This window comes from Pseudophryne corroboree, chromosome 5 (genome assembly GCF_028390025.1).
Source record: "Pseudophryne corroboree isolate aPseCor3 chromosome 5, aPseCor3.hap2, whole genome shotgun sequence".
Classification (NCBI taxonomy): Eukaryota; Metazoa; Chordata; class Amphibia; order Anura; family Myobatrachidae; genus Pseudophryne; species Pseudophryne corroboree.
In genome coordinates, this window is record NC_086448.1 from 62,475,784 (window position 1) to 62,496,673 (window position 20,890).

Genomic DNA, 20,890 nt, shown 5'->3' on the forward strand with positions numbered 1-20,890 from the left:
TGGATTAATATATATAGGATTAATATATATATATATATATATATACACAAACACATATAAACACATATACAGATGGAGCCTTGCTCATCTAGCCTTCTCTGCTGTGCCTAGGTGCACCAAGACTTATTAGCATAAGATTTTCATTTATTGTTCTCAGCTGCAATACAATACAGAGAGAACAATACAGCAGGGGATTAAGTCATTACAGCAGGGGATTAAATCCGACAGCCCTGCCTCACTTAATCCTATTAAAGGGATAGATGAGCAGGGCTCCATCTGTACATATCTATATATATCTATATATATCTATATATATCTATATATATATATATATATATAATATATATATATATATGTACACACATGAAAAATTATAAAAATGATGTTGTCACAATGGTAAGGACAATTGGGTTGATCTCTGACCCATCCAACCAGTGTCAGTGATGTTACCTCCAGGAGGAGATGTGTCAAGACTTGGAGAGAGATAAAGTGAAGTTGCCCAAAGCAACCAATCAGCTTATAACTACCATATATCTAGCACAGTATTTGAAATGACAGTTAGAAGCTGATTAAATGGTTGCCTTCGGCAACTCCTCCACTTTATTTCTCTCCATTCAGAGAATTCCAGCATAACACAAATCTACAATATCTAAAAGCTTCTGTTATTTCCCAAACTCGTCACATACCACCTCATGATGAAAACACAGATACTCCTGAAAACTGGCCAATATCAATATCACAACATTATCCAAAACCAAACAAGTTTAACAGTACAGAAGACTGGAAAAGGCACACAGGAACGCACTGACCACACACTGTACAGGAAGAAAAAACAGTCTGTAGAAGCGAGAACATCCCAAAACCGAACAATCGTAAGGGTGAAGAGAAAAAAGGTTAAGGATAATCTATTTAGTAAAATCAAGTATTGATAAGAAAATATAGTCAGTTGAGGGGTAAGAGAGAGATGGAGTAAAAGGTGGAGAAAAAGGAGGAGAAAAAGAGTGTGTGAGAGAGAGGAGGAGGTAGGAGAGAGACAACACCCAGGCAGTCCTAGGGAGAAAAACTAGTTTTATATAGAATAAAAAAGCATTTATAAATTGCAATTAATATAATAATATTATTATTATTATTATTATTATTATTATTTTTAGTGTTTGTACTAATAAAAAACCTCTAGCTTGTTAAGTCTAATCAGTACGATATGCTTTTTTATTCTTTTTTTACTCTTGTAGATTAAAATTCTAGAGTTATGATTTAAACAATACATTTCATCTCAAATATTACATATTTGTTGTCTCTGGAAGCAAAGATCTGGGTCGTTCTTCTGCACCATCTGCTATCAAAAAGGAATCAACTGATCTAGTGCTGATACGCAACGGGGTGAGTCTTCTGAAGTTGTTTGGAGAATACGGAATCTGAACGCGTGCCCTTTGGGATGGGACTACTGCGTCTTCGTTGTGCAACCACGGCGCAAACGTCACAGAGAAATTTTGCTCATCATCAGTGGAAAATACAGGATTATCAATTCCTAAAATTTGGAGTTGAAAAGATTTTAGTTTTATGAACATTCTCCACCATAACATTGGGGCAGATGTATTAACTTGGAGAAGGCATAAGGAAGTGATAAACCAGTGATAAAGCAGTGTTAAGTGCAAGGTGATAATGCACCAGCCAATCAGCTCCTAACTGTTAATTTACATATGGGAGCTGATTGGCTGGTATGTTTATCCCCTTACACATATCACTGGTTTATCACTTCCTTATGCCTTCTCCAGGTTAATACATCTGCCCCATTGTCTTTTGTGCGCTTGAAAACCAGAAAAGCAGAAAACATTGTGCATGATTTGGGTACATTGCAGTGTTATGCAATTTGGTGAAAACAAATACCTGGTTATCTGAAAATGTAATTATATACAATATAAAAATGTCCAAAAGAGAATCAGAAGAGATGACAGTATTACCAGAAACATTATTCACTTATATTTAATAATTAATTATATGCAATATTAGTATTTTGATAGAAAATTTGCACAGTAAATAAACTAAATCTCTGAAAGTATTATTGTTAAAGAACATTACGTAGTGTATATGATGGTTGTGGTAAGCCTGGCTGCAGGCTTCCCATATAGTAGAGATGCCATTGTTTTGCTTCTCTTCCCTCTTCATAATCTCTTTATGTCCTCCCAGAACTCTCCCATAATTCTTATTGAAGCATCATAATCATGAAACAATATAATAACTGTGGGTCATGGTCTATTATTAATAGATGTGTACAAGACCCAGTGGTGTAACTCAGAGCCGGCCCTAGGCATAGGCAAACTAGGCAAATGCCTAGGGCATTTGGTATGCTTAGGGGCACCAGATAGCTTCTGCTGATTAAAATGATATGCGGCATGCCTATATTCTGTGTGTAACTGTGGCTGTATCTGCATACAAAATGCTACATTGCAGTGTATTCCTGGAAATCACTGTAATGTAGCATTTCATATGCAGATACAGCCGCAGTCGCACACAGAATATAGGCATGCTGCATATCATTTTAATCAACAGAAGCTGCTTGTGCATCCTAACCACATAGTAATGCAAATAAGACGCATTTTCATAAACAAAAGGTGCCCCCAACGTTAGCAGAGCTGCCAGCTGACTCATGTCAGGCATGTCCTGCAGAACTAGCGGCGGTGCTAGGGGGCACCAGCCAAAACCTTGCCTAGGGCATCATACTGGTTAGGGCCGGCTCTGGTGTAACTCCCAGAGAGTGAGACAATAGAAGCATTTGCTGCCGGGCTCCAGCTGTCATAGGGGCGCCAAGAAAGAAAGACTGAGGGGGCTGATGAACTAGAAAAAAATCTCTCTCCACTCATTTAATAGTGATTTGGGGCAGTCACCTTCTATTTCTCCTCCGGGCGCCTGGCATGAATTTACGCCCCTGACAATACCATTGGTGTGACTAAATGTTTGGGAACAGCGAATCAGGGCTCTTTCACATGCTGTATTTCCCCGATTCCCTGATGGATCATCGATCTATGGTTAGCTGATTGTTTTTGATTGACGGATCAGAACGGGGAATGGCGGCATTGATGTATGGCCCGCATTACGCACAGAGGTCCTGATTTCATTTGTGTACACAAATGCAATTGCAATTGCGATTTTCTAGGCTACGTAACTGCTATTGTTAGCAAGTAAAGCTGCTCACCGGAGTTATCATGAGTTATTCGAAACTGTGTACACATTCGCAGCCTATACGCAAAACTGAGGAACTTTGGGTCTAACGGTTGCCCTATGGGTATGCAGACTGGACGTAAAAGTAGCGACGTTGGCGCCATGTTTTCTGCCTACATGATCGCAGCTGAATGCTTACCATACTTACCTACTTTGATTTTTTTACCTTCACTAGGAAGTGGGCAGAATGCGGGAGAGGTGCCCACTCTTCCGGGGGTGTGGAGGCCTACCCAAAATATCGTGTGTATCCTGCAAGTATGATTTGGCCAGACATGTAAGAGGTAAGCAGATGGGGATCTCTGTCACCTGGGGTGGATCTCTGTCATCTGGATAGGGTCTGTTGGTGCTTTCAGGATATGATCCCACAAACACACACAGAGAGCTGTTATCTAACATTTCTGATTTCAGTTAGACTAATATTGAGGGTTATTAGGGTTATTTTGAGGCCACAGAACCTGTGGTATGAAGCCAAATGTCACTATTGAAGTGTGTCTGCCCGGCATCAGTGACGTAGCTCCGTAATCTTGGTCTGTAATACAATAAAACCTCCCTTTCTGATAAGATATAGCGCCCGTGTAGATAGTGCATGCTGTTAGTGTTATATGATGTGACTAATATGTACTTACAATATAATTTATTTACAACTATAGACATAAACTTGAAAGACATATTTCCCTTATCAAAAGGTACTACGCAAGATACAGCATGCCAAATGCAATAAAACAATTAGAAGGGAAAACAAATGCGCCTTGTATTGCCATTTATTATATGTCTGACATTCTGACATTACCGGTCGCTGGGTCTGCCATTCCTTTGTGTTCTGTCAAAGATGTTAAAAACGTAATGCTGCCATCGTGCTGAGCGTCATATTCCATAGTGTCTTCTGGATCTATGTCCATTTCTGTATAAACACAAACAAGAAATGCACTAAAGTCCGTCCTAAACCCAAGACATAGGGCCTAAATCAAGGTTGATCACAAAAGCAAAGTTTGACAATGGTCAACACGAAAAAAGGTCGACACCAGTTTTTTAAGCCTCATGTTGTATATTTAACCATATTTAAGCACAATCAGTGTAAACGTGTACCCTTGCAGGCTCGCTTCGGGGTTACTATTCCCAGATGTAGACCACGCAAATAGTAAAACAAGCAAAACTTGGAAAAACATGGAAAAAAGTGTGTTGACAATTCGTGTGTTGACCTTTTGACCATGCTGATCTTTTGCACCTGTGACCTTAAACACTTTTTACCTGTCGACCTATGGAACCATGTAGATTTTTTTTTACAATGCTGACCTAATGCATGTCAACCAATTGGGGTTGACCTGTTAACTGTCGACCTAGAGACTGTTGACCTCTACCCTGGAACCCAAAATCTCTGCAGTGGTGCACTGTGAAGTGTGTTATTGTTACATTAAAAGTCATCCTCCCACAGCTGTATAGGCAATCTTTCATTAAAAGCCAACGTCTCCATTTATCTCATTGATGGCTTGTGTGAGAGGCAAAGGAACCATCTTTATTACACACATGCTGTGTTTACAGATTTGTTACATAAGGCCGTCCTGCCATCTGGCCTGACCGCAGCATGCTGCAGTTGGATCTGGCGGCGGCGGGACTGCCGCACATGTGTGTGCACCTGCATAGGCGCCCTTGTGAAGTCTCCTTGCAGCCAAGTGGATCCTGCTGAACGAGACCCACTGGACGGGACCCGCTTGGCTGCTATGTGTGGCCCCAGCCTTAGGGAAAGAGTACTTATAAATCCTGGAAGTGCATATATTTCGACCACTACTTATGTCTTGGGGTTTTTTATTTTTAAATCACAATAAAATGTAAATGATTATTGTCAGCTAAAGGCAGATGTCACAAGCCAAGAACCTAATAAACAACTGACCCAAGGACTTCTTAAGCATACCTCCCAACTGTCCCGATTTTCACGGGACAGTTCCGTTTTTTGGGGGGGACTGTCCCGCTGTCCCACCTGCTTGCAGCAGTGTCCTGCAGGGGTGTGGTATGGAAGTCAGATAGTAACTAAGTCGACAGTGTCTAGGTCGACCACTATTGGTCGACAGTAACTAGGCTGACAGGGTCTCTAGGTCGACAGGGTCTTTAGGTCAACATGGTCTAGGTCGACAGGTCAAAAGGTCGACATGAGTTTTTTGGGTGTCGTTTTCTTCGTACAGTGACCGGGAACCCCAATTAGTGCACCGTGTCCCCTCGCATGGCTCGCGAGCTTCGGTACCGCTGTGCTCGGCACAGATGACCGTTCCAATCATAGTCCACGTGGATCGTTAAGTATGAAAAGGTTAAAAAAAAGAAAGAAAAAAATTGGGAAAATTTTGACATGTCGACCTAGAGACCCTGTCGACCTAGTTACTGTCAACCAATCGTGGTCAACCTAGCTACTGTCGACCTAAAGACCGGATCCGTCCTGCAGTGGGGGTGGGTGGGGATGGGGGGGGGGGGCATTTGGGAGGCTTAGCATCTATTCATGGGAGATAGAGGGACTGGGGGTATTACAGCAGCTCACGGAGCACTCTGCATGCCCCCCACTGTTACGAAAAAGGGAGGTGTTGCTTGTGCCTTTCGATAGGCTGCACACCCTTTCTGGGCGGACGCAGGGGGTCCCTATTTACCAGGTCCGGATGCTGGGAGGTATGCTTACGCACAACAGCAGCAGTCATAAGAATAATAAGTTAACAATATACAATACCAGATCCATCAATGGACAGTACATTGCAAATATCTAGAAAAAATGCTTTTGCATATAAAATAAATGTATCTTATATAAGTTTACCGTGCTCCTTGTGTTCATATGGAATACTCCCGTTCTGTAGCATAAGCATACTGCTGTTTCTCTGCAAAACAAAAGCATATCTGATTATGTAAGGTAAGCTAAAAGAAATTCTAGAACACAAATGTATAACTACTAAGCATTAATAGCAACAATGTACTCTCTTTATGGTCTTCCTGATATTTACACAATCTTCTTATTGATTGTTAACAAACAGTACAAACTGAACAATAAAAAATTTATTTCGGAAATATAGAATTTTTTGCAAAGTCAAATAAACACATGGGGGTAAATTTACTAAAGTGGGAGTTTTTGTTCCCTAACTGGTGATATCGTCCATAGCAACCAATCAGATCCTACCTATTATCTTCTAGAAGCAGCTAGATAAATGTTAAGTAGAATTTGATTAGTTGCTATGAGAAACATCACCAGTTCTAAAAAAACCTCCCACCTTAGTAAATTTGCCCCATTATTGGAAGATGGTAAGAGGAGTGCGATAAGAGACAAGGCTGCCCCCTTTTAGGTGGGTTACACATTAGACAATATAGCTTGCGATATATTGTACTGACGCTGACCGGAATGAGATATTGTCTATATCGTCTAGTGTGTACCCTCAATTGCGCATTTACGTGCGTTGTCAACTTGTCACCTGACTGCAGAATGCCTGGAAAATGGAGCCATCACTCCCCGTTCTCTGAAATACTGTGTGTCGCCACCACGTGGGGGGCGCAGCGAGCGTCATCTTAGTCCCAGATCAGAACAAGTAAAGTATCCTTAGATCACACACAACAAAGTATATAATACATGTCATATGCATGATATAACAATACACTAGTAAGTATACACAGGGTAGAATTAGCCTAGATTGGAAAAAATTATATCAGAATATTCCCAATCAGGTACTTATTAGCTGTTGGCACACACAAAATTGTATAAGATTACCTTCAGGCTGTGTGTATATTAAGGTGTAAATGTAAGATAAATGCATTTGATGTTTAGACTTGGGTTCCATCCACAAGATACCTCATTATGTTAAGCAAACATTTCAAAATACGTAAAAATCCAAAATACTTCTGCTCCCAAGCATTTTGAATATAGGAGAACTCCAGCTCTAACTATTTCCAGGGGATACGGTCATTAGGTCGACACCACTTAGGTCGACAGTCATTAGGTCGACCACTATTGGTCGACATCCATTAGGTCGACAGGGTTACTAGGTGGACACGGTCATTAGGTTGACATGTACTAGGTCGACAGTTCAAAAGGTCGACATGAGTTTTTCAATTTATTTTTTATTTTTGTACTTTATCACACTTTACGATCCACGCGGACTACGATTGGGAACGGTAACTTGTGCCAAGTGCAGCAGCGCTGAGTGAGGCACCTTGCCCGAAGCATGGCGAGCAAAGCGAGCCATGCGAGGGGACACGGTGCACTAATTGGGGTTCACGGTCACTTTACAAAGAAATCGACACCAAAAAAAGTAAAACAACTCATGTCGACCTTTTGATCTGTCGACCTAGTACATGTCAACCTAGTGACCATGTTGACCTAGTGACCCTGTCGACCTAATGCATGTTGACCAATAGCGGTCGACCTAATGACTGTCGACCTAAGTTGTATCGACCCAACGACCCATACCCCTTTTCAGATGTGTCTAGTGTCTGTTTCTAACCGTGTGCCCTAGGGCAGTGAACAGCCAATGAGAGCACAGAACTTGTTGGGTGTGGTATGCAAGGTTGACAGTAACTAGGTCGACCACTATTGGTCGACAGTAATTAGGCCGACAGGGTCTCTATGTCGACATGGTGTAGATCGACAGGTCAAAAGGTCAACATGAGATTTTTTATGTTTTTTGGTGTCATTTTCTCCGTACAGTGACTAGGAACCCCAATTTGTGCACTGTGTCCCCTCGCATTGAATGCAAGCTTCGGGCAGGTTACCGTTCCCAATCATAGTCCACGTGGATCGTAAAGTATGAAAAAGGTTAAAAAAAAAGAAAAATTGTGAAAAACGCATGTCGACCTTTTGACCTGTCGACCTAGAACATGTCGACCTAGAGACCCTGTCAACCTAGAGACCCTGTCAACCTAGTTACTGTTGACCAATAGTGGTCGACCTATTTACTGTCGACCTAGAGACCGGATCCCCTCTTGTTTGGGGACTGAGTACATCTGAGTAGTAATTCAAGTGATTCATAACTCTGAGAGACCATGACCGGTTATCTATATTATCTTCACGCTATGGTGGTCATTCCGAGTTGATCGCTAGCTGCATTTGTTCGCAGCGCAGCGATCAGGCTAAAAAAGGGCAGTTCTGTGCATGTGTATGCGGCGCAATGCGCACGCGCGACGTACGGCACAACGAACTATGTCGTTTTGCACAGGGTCTAACAATGCATTTCAGTCGCACTGCTTGCCGCAGAGTGATTGATATGAAGTGGGCGTTTCTGGGTGGCAACTGACCGTTTTAAGGAAGTGTTTGGAAAAACGCAGGCGTGCCAGGGAAAACGCAGGTGTGGCTGGGCGAACGCTGGGCGAGTGTGTGACGTCAAATCCGGAAATGAATAGTCTGAAGTGATCGCAAGCGCCGAGTAGGTTTTGAGCTACTCTGAAACTAAACAAATTTATTTTGCAGGCGCTCTGCGATAAAAACGTTCGCACTTCTGCTAAGTTAAAATACACTCCCAGTGGGCGGCGGCATAGCGTTTGCACGGCTGCTAAAAACTGCTAACTCGGAATGACCCCCTACATACGGTGCCATTACACTAATTATTCTAACCCTATTTACCAGTTAAATATTTATCAGTTTTTGAGCGTTACTTGTACACTAACCTACAACTACGTCTGCTTTCACTTGAAACTACTAAGTTTGCAATTAACAAGGGTCAGGTTAGGGGAAAGCCAGAAATAAATTATTGTTACCTTATCCATTGTAAATAAGAGAGTACTCAAGTTTTTGTGCTTTTATAGCTCCACAATCTGTTAAGGATTTCATGAATTCTGTGATAATGAATTAGAGAAAAATTCATACCGGGGGTCTAAGAGTGTGTAATCCTTGTCATCTAAATGGTTTGGTGACTGATGTCATTACCCTAAAAATTGTAGTATAAGTGTTGCCTGAGAGGGCCGAGGAGCGGGTCCACAACTTCCTGAGCCTGGGCGGTATATATGGACCTGCCAGAGGCCCTGGTGAGTAGCACATAGGGCAGGTAGGGTGGGGAGACTGCTGCCACTCTGCGTTGCTGTGTGCTGGGCTGTGGCGGGTCCAGGGAGGCTGCTGTCATGTAGGGTGGGGCCATCGGACTGATCACTACTTCTGGGTCTGCCCCCTGATCGAGGGGGCAAATCCAGAAAAATTGGGGAGGGGGCGTGGCCACATCTACCTGTTTTGGCCACACCCCCAGTACCCGAGCGTGTCTCTGCTCTCGATGGCCATGTGTACAATATAATAATGAAATGTAAATGGGCGGCAAGCAATATGAGCCGTAATCCCAGCAAATCCATATCTAACCATATCTAGTATTCATCATACTTACTCTCTGCCCTCGATCTCTCTTGTAATTTTTGTTTAGATGTTTGGCTTGCTTACGTCCAAATTTGGTTGACTTAAAGGACTCCAAGCGCTTCTTCATCGTTCTTTGAAATATCTCCTTAGTTTGTTTTTCATCTTCATCTAATATAACTTCATGACGACTGTAGAGGTGTTTTTGCTGATATCAAAAATACAAAGCAAACAGATTAAGACAGAATGTAATCAAAGCTCATGAGAGAAGAAAAGGAAGGGAATGGAATGGGTGGCTTTGTATTTCTGAGAAGGATCAATACTATCCACATACAATACAATCCTGCGCCAAACCAGTGACGTGCGGTGAGGTCAATGGCTGGGGAGGCGCTGGCTAGCATCAGAGCCAGATTTACGCGCACACATATGAACCTCATGGTTGATGTAGGCATTATACAAAGGTGTAACAGTATATACTTTGTTATTCTACAGTATATATAAAACAAATAATCAAAATGTTTTTCTTCTTTCCAACTAATTACAGTTTAAGGCAGAAAGTTGTAAGTAAAAAATAAGACTGGCATTAAAAGGTCGGGCAGAGAGCAATAGAAAGTTTTTTAAACCCCTTAAACTGCACTGACCCTTTTGTTCTCTAGGTTCTTACTCATGGGGGGGTTATTCCGATTTGATCTAAAAATAGGCATTTCTGCGCATGCGTATGCACCGCAATGTGCAGGCGCGACGTATGGGTACAAAGGCATTTGTTGTTTTGCACAGGTTCTAGCAAAGTTTTCAGTCGCACTGACGGCCGCAACTAGATTGACAGGAAGGGGGCATTTCTGGGTGTCATCTGACCGTTTTCAGGGAGTGTTTGCAAAAACACAGGCGTGTCTGAAAAAACGCAGGCGTGGCTGGGTGAACGCAGGGCGGGTGTATGACGTCAAATCCGGACAAGAATAGGCTGAAGTGATCGCAAGCGCTGAGTAGGTTCAGAGCTACTCAGAAACTGCACAAACTGTTTTTGTAGAGCTCGGCTGCACATGCGTTCGCACTTCTGCTAAGCTAAAATAGACTCCCTAGTGGGCAGCGCCGCAGCGGCATAGCGTTTGCACGGCTGCTAAAACTCGCTAGCGAGCGATCAACACGGATTGACCCCCATGGTCCAAATCCCTTCTTTCTGGCCACTGATCATGATTACATGACCTGCTACTAATGCTTATCACTAGCTCGGGGCTACCATCGGAACTTCCTGGATAGGTCAGCTGACACTGCCCCAAGCCACGCCCCCCTCATTGAGGCGATCTGATAGTTGCCTACCCTTGTGCATTTTTTCCCAGTATAATGCCCCCAGCTCCAGGCAGTTTCTGATTATCACAGCTGCCTCACCTCTGGTCTCTCCCTAACAGTCCCTGTACTTCCGGCGGTGTGCTGCAAATATTGGGCGAGTTTTGACTACAAAGATGATTAGCATAATACAAAGATGTTATTTATAAGTTATAAATATCTTCTTTGTAGTATGCTAATCAGTTTTATAGTCAAAACTGTGGTGTATACTGGAGTATGACAGGTGAGGCACTAGCTACCCTGCCCCCCCTGCCCACATGTCACTGCACCAAACCATAAATTGTTGATCTACAAAAAGTTTAATACATAAGATTTATCAGTCAATAATAAATAATATGGATGCCATTGCTGATCTCATAAACATTATGGGGTCTATTTGAAAATCAAAGCGAAAAACGGCACAAAAAATGGCACTTTCCACTTTGCAAATATCTCCTTTTTTACATTTTTGAAGTGCCGGGACAGTCCTTGTGGTAATGGACTGTCCTGATGAGTAGAATTTGTACTTTTCTTGCATTTGCAAAAGGTGTCTGCATGCTCCGCAAATGCGCTGAACCGTGGCGGTGACATCAGAGTGATACGGGGACTTTTACTCACTTCTCCCTTTATTAAATTTGGAGAACAATAATTTAGGTTTCCTCCAGCTAAAATGCCAAAGAAAAGTCTTTTTTTTAGTTTATTAACTCACAATAGCCATCCTTGTTTAAAATACCAGTATAGCGTGGTGTTCCCGCGATGCGTATCACTATACTTCCTTTGTCCTGCTATACACCACAGTGAAAAACCGAGTGAAACTACGGGCAGCGGGGTTCCCCTCACTATGCAGCGACTTACTCCCGCTGGCTGCGAATGCAGACCAGTTCCGTGCATTCGTTTGTGGGTGCGTGTGTACAGACGCATCCGCGAACGCCAGGTTGTGCTGGGAATCCTCGCCTGCGATGTGCACATTTGTATATCACTAATGTAAATTTTATCGGTACATACCGCCTGTTAACTACAGAGGCCCAGATTTATCAAGCTTCAGAGAGTAATAAATTGCACCAGTGATAAAAAGTACTAACCAATCAGCTCCTGTCATTTTTCAAGCACAGCCTGCAACATGGCAGTTAGGAGCTGATTGGTTGGTACTTTATCACCGTTTCATTTATTATTTTCTCCAAAGCTTGATATATCTGAGCCAGAGTCTCACAAATGAAGTGATTTGATTTATTTGCTGAGTCAGCAAGTGAACAAGTCATTGTGAATGGATGAAGACATTTGGAGATTGTTGAGATATTACCAATCTGTTACCACTAGGGGGAGTATTTTCCCTTGATAGGAAATCATACTAGCAGTACATTATAAAACATTGATACATATATGTAAGATATCCTATGTGTAACAGTGTATAAACTATTAATGTGTGAGATCTATCTATCTATCTATCTATCTATCTATCTATCTATCTATCTATCTATCTATCTATCTATCTATCTATCTACCTATCTATCTATCTATCTATATATTTTTTTAACTCACTTGATTTCTCTCTTCTTTAGTAATATGCCACGCCAACCTGAACAGACATATGGGTGTACAATTCAGGAATAGGGAACCTTCGGCCCTGTAGCTGTTTTTGAACTACACAACCCAGCATGCCCTGCAACTGTTTTAGCATGGCCAAATAGCAAAACTGTAGCAAGGCATGCTGGGATGTGTAGTTCAACAACAGCTGAAGGTCCGAAGGTTCCCAGTCCCTGGTACATAGGCCCTCATTCCGAGTTGATCGCTCGCTAGCTGCTTTTAGCAAGAGTGCAAACGCTAAGCCGCCTCCCTCTGGGAGTGTATCTTAGCTTAGCAGAAGTGCGAACGTAAGGATCGCAGCGCTGCTACTAAAAAAGATTGTGCAGTTTCAGAGTAGCTGCAGACCTACTCCTACCTTGCGATGACTTCAAACTTTTTAGTTCCTGTTTTGTCGTCACAAACACGCCCTGCGTTCGGCCAGCCACTCCCCCGTTTCTCCAGCCACTCCTGCGTTTTTATCCGGCACGCCTGCGTTTTTACACACACTCCCCGAAAACGGTCAGTTCCCACCCAGAAACACCCACTTCCTGTCAATCACTCTGCGGCCAGCAGTGCGACTGAAAAGCGTCACTAGACCTTGTGTGAAACTACATTGGCTTTTGTGAAAGAACGATGTGCGTGCGCAGTGCGCCCCATACGCATGCGCAGAATTGCCGATTTTTTTCCTGATCGCTGCGCTGCGAACAACGGCAGCTAGCGATCAACTCGGAATGACCCCCATAATGCAAACAAACTTGATTACACCGAACTAGCTATAAGCTAATCAAATCAACTTGAACCCGGCCAATCCTAGACCTAGACATCGATTATAGCCTGCTTTTTAACATTAAATACATAATCGGAAGCTACAAGAATAAAAATGTAATATTACAAAAACTAGCTTAGATTAATTATATTGCATGAATAACGCCTAGCCTTGAATCAAAACCAAAACCAAAATAAAACAAAATATACAGTACCAAATACCACAGCTATTAAGGAGTCTATGTACTAATATAACAAATAACAATTATAAAGATATAATTATTAAATCAGGCGCACCGTTATCCATGAGGTCAACTAGACGCCGCCTATGGGGGGGGGGGGGGGGGGTATTTCTGCATAGCAGGGCTGCGCTCGCTTGTGCAGCCCTGCTATGCAAAAAAAGATTCCTGTAAAACAAGTCCAGGGTAATAGTTACTTACCCTGTGCGATCGATCCAGCGATGCAGGTCCCGGGATTGACGTCAGACATCCGCCCTCCAAACGCCTGGACACGCCTGCGTTGGACTCACCACTCCCCGAAAACGGTGAGTATCCACCCCGGAACGCCTCCCCGCTGTCAATCTTCTTGCGATCGTGCTAGCGATCACTTTCTTCTTTCTTCTGGTCGTTGCCCGGCGACGGCTGTCGCTGGGCAACGACGAGCGTGCGCATTGCGGGCACCACGCAGCCGCAGTCCTGACCCGTTCGCACCGCTGCGCCAACCAGCAGCGTGCGAACGGGTCGGAATGACCCCTTTTGTCAGCGACAATTTATTATATGTAACATAAGATTTGAATATAAAATATAGTATGTATAAAAAAACAATGTTCAACACTGATAAATGACACCGTACTATAGCACGTAATTAGTAATTACCAGCTCACGGAGCAATGTTGCAGTGCACAGTGGATATATTGGGGGTCATTCCGAGTTGTTCGCTCGTTATTTTTTTCTCGCAACGGAGCGATTAGTCGCTAATGTGCATGCGCAATGTCCGCAGTGCGACTGCACCAAGTAAATTTGCTATGCAGTTAGGTATTTTACTCACGGCATTACGAGGTTTTTTCTTCGTTCTGGTGATCGTAATGTGATTGACAGGAAGTGGGTGTTTCTGGGCGGAAACTGCCCGTTTTATGGGTGTGTGTGAAAAAACGCTACAGTTTCTGGGAAAAACGCGGGAGTGGCTGGAGAAACGGAGGAGTGTCTGGCCGAACGCTGGGTGTGTTTGTGACGTCAAACCAGGAACGAAACTGACTGAACTGATCGCAGTTGCCGAGTAAGTCTGGAGCTACTCAGAAACTGCTAAGAAGTGTCTATTCGCAATTCTGCTAATCTTTCGTTCGCAATTTTGATAAACTAAGATTCACTCCCAGTAGGCGGCGGCTTAGCGTGTGCAAAGCTGCTAAAAGCAGCTTGCGAGCGACCAACTCGGAATGACCCACATAGTTCATGCTCCACTTAATTGTTAACTGCATATATTCAAAATCCCAAGAATAATTCCAAGAGGGGTTTAGGTATAGACGAATGTGGGTTTAAGTGCTGTTGTGCTCAGCATAGCCCGCAGAGCATGCGCTATGCTACCACCTCCCCAACCGCCAAGAGATTTTAGCTCACCACTGGGTCTGTGGGGTCCCAGCGAGACCGGCAAATAGCGTGCTGGGTCCGTGGCTTAGTGTGGGAGCGGCTGTATCTGGTTAGTTTCCGGGGAGGGAGGGCGCAGCTCTCGGCTGGGAAGCTGTGGCGGGTAGCGCTGTTGGGATGCTCCGTCTGTGGAAACTGGTTGGTGAGCGTGCAAGTAGAGATGCAGGTGGTGTGGCGGATCCTTTACGCGTTTCTCCGTTACCCAAGATCAATGTCTATGTACTAAGCCTTGGTGAGAGATAAAGTGCCGGCCAATCAGCTCCTAAAGCCATGTTACAGGCTGTGCTTGAAAAATTACAGTTAGGAGCTGATTGGCTGGTACTTTATCTCCACTTTATCCCTCTCATAGTAACTTGATCCCTCTCCAAGACTTAGTACATAGACCCTTAAGTCACATATAATAAAGGGCACTGAGTAAAATAAGATAAACAAGAACCAGGTAATAAAAAAAGCGCAAAAGTAAAGGGCGTTTAAAAGTGTTGTTGAGATACCCACTTAGGTTACGCATTAAAGGGCTATGTGGTAGCGCTTGTGGTCATAAGACCACAACACTTTAATTCTCTAAACTGTTTGGAATTCTTTGCTTTGGGATTGTCCACATTGTTGTTTCTAGCGGTGGGCGAGCCGCGTGATTGCACAGGGCGCCCGCTGCGACACCTGCTGGTTGCTATCCTGCTCCCTCCCATAATACTCTGTTGGGGGGGCAGTGTTTGTTCAAATGATGCAGTTGCATTGTGACATCACTAGCAAATCTCCGCCCCCGAGTGCAGTACTATAGGCAGGAGGAGGGGGGAGCAGGATAGCAGTGCTGCCGGACTGGTGCCAATGAGTATACACCCCTAGCAATGAGCATTACACACCCTTGGCAACGAGTATGACACCCAGAGCCAGACCATGAAACCCCTGGCAACAAGCATGGAACCCCTGGCAACGAGCATTAAACACCCCTTGCAACGAGCATGACACCCAGAGCATGAAACCCCTGGCAATGAGCATGGAACCCAGAGCATGAAACCCCTGGCAATGAGCATGGAACCCAGAGCATTAAACCCCTGGCAACGAGCAGGTAATTTAAAAGTAATTAGAAGTCTTACTGTAGGGCAAAATGTATCACAGGCATTGCAGTGTGTAGCATAATATGGTGCAGCGGGCATAATATGGTGCAAGGGGCAAAATATTGTGCAAGGGGCATTACTGGGTGGGGCTTAATATGGTGGAATATTTTTCCTGTGGTGGGTGAGGCCTGTTGGTGCAGGGTCAAAAACTGGGGTGGGAGCCAAATTACAACAAAGACAATTTTATCTCCAGTTCATATGTGCGCCCCAATAAACAATTAGTGATTAATGAAAATTAAAAATACTCCCCTGGTTTAACACTCCTCTTCACAATTCCATTTTCCTTCAAGAATGATGTTTGTAACATGAAAAGGAAGAGAGAATGCAAAAATCCTTGTGTAGTATTGTTTAAGTATAGATGCACATTCAATAGATGGTTAACAAATCACCACATCAATAGTGATATGCAAATTTATGTCGGGGTCCTAACCCCCTAATTCAAATCACTCACAGTTGTTAGGAAAAGAAGAGGCAGAAATAATCATTCATTGATGAAACACCGTCACCATAAATCTCAGGGGATACCCCCTTCAACAGGAAACTCACAAAAAAGTAATTTGTGTAAGGCGTGGTAAACACTTTATCCTCATAACTCCATCACATAGGGAAAATAAGAGGCAGGGGATGTCCCCTTCACCAAAAAACTCACAATCTGAGCCTTGTATAAATTGCAAAGCAGGTGGATCTTTATTTCCTTTTCAATTCACACTCAGCTTCCAGAGTAAATCCCGGGTTGGAGAGATGTCCAAGAATATGATGGTAAATGCATGAAAACGGGGCCCCGTTTCAGCAATCCCAGAATCCTCTTCTTGCCAGGTAGTGTCCCTCTTGTAGACTCAGGTGCCCCCACCAACGCGTTTCAATCCTCCAAGGATCTTTGTCTTTGACACACCTTGACAAAGATCCTTGGAGGATTGAAAGTATATGGATAGTATACTTAATGACGACACAGAGGTAAGTACAGCAGTGGCCTACCGTACTGCTATATATAGTATACTGGTAGTCACTGTGTCAGCAAACTGCAAAACTAAAATGCACCACAGGTACAGAATGTAGATGGATAGTATACTTAATGAATGACGACACAGAGGTAGGTACAGCAGTGGCCTACCGTACTGCTATATATAGTATACTGGTGGTCCCTGTGTCAGCAAACTGCAAAACTAAAATGCACCACAGGTATAGAATGTAGATGGATAGTATACTTAATGAATGACGACACAGAGGTAGGTACAGCAGTGGCCTACCGTACTGCTATATATAGTATACTGGTGGTCACTGTGTCAGCAAACTGCAAAACTAAAATGCACCACAGGTACAGAATGTAGATGGATAGTATACTTAATGAATGACGACACAGAGGTAGGTACAGCAGTGGCCTACCGTACTGCTATATATAGTATACTGGTGGTCACTGTGTCAGCAAACTGCAAAACTAAAATGCACCACAGGTATAGAATGTAGATGGATAGTATACTTAATGAATGACGTCACAGAGGTAGGTACAGCAGTGGCCTACCGTACTGCTATATATAGTATACTGGTGGTCACTGTGTCAGCAAACTGCAAAACTAAAATGCACCACAGGTATAGAATGTAGATGGATAGTATACTTAATGATGACACAGAGGTAGGCACAGCAGTGGCCTTCCGTATCGTACTGCTATATATAGTATACTGGTGGTCACTGTGTCAGCAAACTGCAAAACTAAAATGCACCACAGGTATAGAATGTAGATGGATAGTATACTTAATGGATGACGACACAGAGGTAGGTACAGCAGTGGCCTACCGTACTGCTATATATAGTATACTGGTTGTCACTGTGTCAGCAAACTGCAAAACTAAAATGCACCACAGGTATAGAATGTAGATGGATAGTATACTTAATGAATGACGACACAGAGGTAGGTACAGCAGTGGCCTACCGTACTGCTATATATAGTATACTGGTGGTCACTGTGTCAGCAAACTGCAAAACTAAAATGCACCACAGGTATAGAATGTAGATGGATAGTATACTTAATGAATGACGACACAGAGGTAGGTACAGCAGTGGCCTACCGTACTGCTATATATAGTATACTGGTGGTCACTGTGTCAGCAAACTGCAAAACTAAAATGCACCACAGGTATAGAATGTAGATGGATAGTATACTTAATGAATGACGACACAGAGGTAGGTACAGCAGTGGCCTACCGTACTGCTATATATAGTATACTGGTGGTCACTGTGTCAGCAAACTGCACAACTAAAATGCACCACAGGTATAGAATGTAGATGGATAGTATACCTAATGAATGACGACACAGAGGTAGGTACAGCAGTGGCCTACTGTACTGCTATATATAGTATACTGGTGGTCACTGTGTCAGCAAACTGCAAAACTAAAATGCACCACAGGTATAGAATGTAGATGGATAGTATACTTAATGAATGACGACACAGAGGTAGGTACAGCAGTGGCCTACCGTACTGCTATATATAGTATACTGGTGGTCACTGTGTCAGCAAAACTCTGCACTGTACTCCTCCTATATAATATTAATTATACTGGTGGTCCCCAGTCCCCACAATAAAGCAGCACACTGAGCACAGATATCGAGTGTTTTTCAGGCAGACAACGTATACTGGTGGTCACTGTCAGCAAAACTCTGCACTGTACTCCTGCTATAGCTGCTCCCCAATCCTCCCCACAATTAAGCAATAAAGCAATCAAGTTCAACAATAAACGGAGAGGACGCCAGCCACGTCCTCTCCCTAACATCTCCAATGCACGAGTGAAAATGGCGGCGACGCGCGGCTGCTTATATAGAATCCGAATCTCGCGAGAATCCGACAGCGGGATGATAACGTTCGGGCGTGCTCGGGTTAGCCGAGCAAGGTGGGAAGGTTCGAACCTGCCTCGGACCCGTGTAAAAAGGGTGAAGTTCGGGGGGGGGGTTCGGTTTCCGAGAAACCGAACCCGCTCATCTCTAGTTAGAGGACCCCGACATAAATTTGCATATCACTATTGGTGTGGTGATTTGTTAACCATCTATTGAATGTGCATCTATACTTAAACAATACTACACAAGCATTTTTGCATTCTCTCTTCCTTTTCATGTTACAAACATCATTCTTGAAGGAAAATGGAATTGTGAAGAGGAGTGTTAAACCAGGGGAGTATTTCTAATTTTCATTAATCACTAATTGTTTATTGGGGCGCACATATGAACTGGAGATAAAATTGTCTTTGTTGTAATAGTGTTGGGGATTTTGGGTGTGATCCCATTTTCTCTAGTTCATTAGAGCTGCCCGTTTGTGCGCAAGAAAAACAGCAGCAATTTCTTTTTTGTTGGGAGCCAAATTGTCTAGAAACAGCCCTGACTGTCCACGGTTGTTCACTCTGGAAAGTGAACAACCCACCACTGTAAAACTGTAAGCAAGGACACATCACACAGACATACTGTAAATAAGAAGTACATTGTCTGGATTATATTAAAGTGTTTTAGTTGTTAAAAAAGAACATAATTGTTTAATGTCAACCCTGTGTTCTGTTATTTATTATAAAACGTTCCTGTATACCATGAAGACAATACAGTACAATCCTTGGAACATTTATAGATTATGCTACATTGCCATTATCTTAGGGCAGTGGCTAGTAGATCATTAACCTAATTTTATTGTGATTGTGTTTATAATGTAAAAAAAAGTGGGTCATAAGATCAAAATGGTGCTAATTTTTAACTTAATTAAAATCTATACTGCTAACGATGTGGGTCTTCAGTATGTATTCAGTGTACTATCATATTAGTTATCTAAACGTTCTGTATTGTAAGAGTAGCATTCTATATACTCCATACATTCTAGTTACGTCTTAATTCCTGTCCAAATATTGATAAATTTTTCCATAATGGACCATACTAACGTGTAGAGCTGTCATGACCATAGCATTATCATGAGTTCAGAGAATAATATAAATACATGTGGTCATGATTACGGCTTATCTTCCTCACCAAACGCACTACGTCCACCTCCCCTCTCCTACAAGCCCTTCACTGGCTCCCCTTCCCTTTCAGAATCCAATTCAAACTTCTCACACTCACTTACAAAGCCCTCACCCACTCCTCTCCCATTTACATCTCTGACCTTATCTCCCTTTACTCTCCCACCCGTCCTCTTCGCTCTGCTAATGCACGCTGACTCTCCTGCCTACTGATTATTTCCTCCCACTCCTACCTCCAAGATTTTTCACGTGCTGCTGCCTTCCTCTAGAATTCTTTACCTCTCCCCCTCAGACTCTCCACCTCTCCACAAAACTTCAAACGGGCTCTTAAGACCCATTTTTTTACCAAACCCAGCCAAATCTCAACCTACCCCTCTGTTCCATGCTGTCTATGTACCCCATCTGTGTCACCCCTGTCTGTCTACCCCTCCCCTTAGAATGTAAGCTCTCACGAGTAGGGCCCTCTTCCCTCATGTGCTTATCCTTTTCTTACTTTAATAATCCTCAACTGCCCAAATACCGCAGTTTTTTGGCCACCTGGAACTTATCTCTGTCATTTACTGGTGTAGTTATGCTTAGTTACCCTGTACTTGTCCTAAATTGTCTTCAACTGTAAGTTACTGTTTTTCTGTTTTGATTATGTGCATACGTACTCTGAAATTGGGCGCTGCGGAACCCTTGTGGCGCCATATAAATAAAGGATAATAATAATAATAATAATAATAATTACGGCTAACAGAAGTCAGTATGTGTATGTACAGTACAGCAAACAGCAGAACATCTTTCCATCCCTTTGGAAACATCCTCTATTTCCCCTGCAATCTTCAGACAGGATGGCCTCACTGTGGCTGGCGCCTGAGGTACCGTGCATTAACGTTACTGTCCCCCCCCCCCCCCCTCCCACACTTCCCTTTGCTTTTCCATATTTACAGAGTAGTAGCTCCATAATTCCCAGTGTTGCTCATGGTTGCTCCATAAGCCTTC

The 20,890-nt window shown here is 43.1% G+C and overlaps 1 protein-coding gene across 1 annotated transcript in view; it reads right to left on the minus strand.

Annotated features, from left to right (window-relative positions):
• Nucleotides 1–1,280: 1,280 nt before the first annotated feature.
• Nucleotides 1,281–20,890, minus strand: part of SLC9A3 (solute carrier family 9 member A3) — a 156,302-nt gene continuing 136,692 nt past the window's right edge. The window contains exons 13-16 of the mRNA XM_063925146.1: nucleotides 9,546–9,719; nucleotides 6,011–6,071; nucleotides 4,010–4,120; nucleotides 1,281–1,528 (exon numbers count right to left, since the gene is read on the minus strand). Coding sequence (XP_063781216.1) covers nucleotides 1,281–1,528; nucleotides 4,010–4,120; nucleotides 6,011–6,071; nucleotides 9,546–9,719 — 594 coding nt within the window. The remainder of the gene's footprint in view (nucleotides 1,529–4,009; nucleotides 4,121–6,010; nucleotides 6,072–9,545; nucleotides 9,720–20,890) is intronic.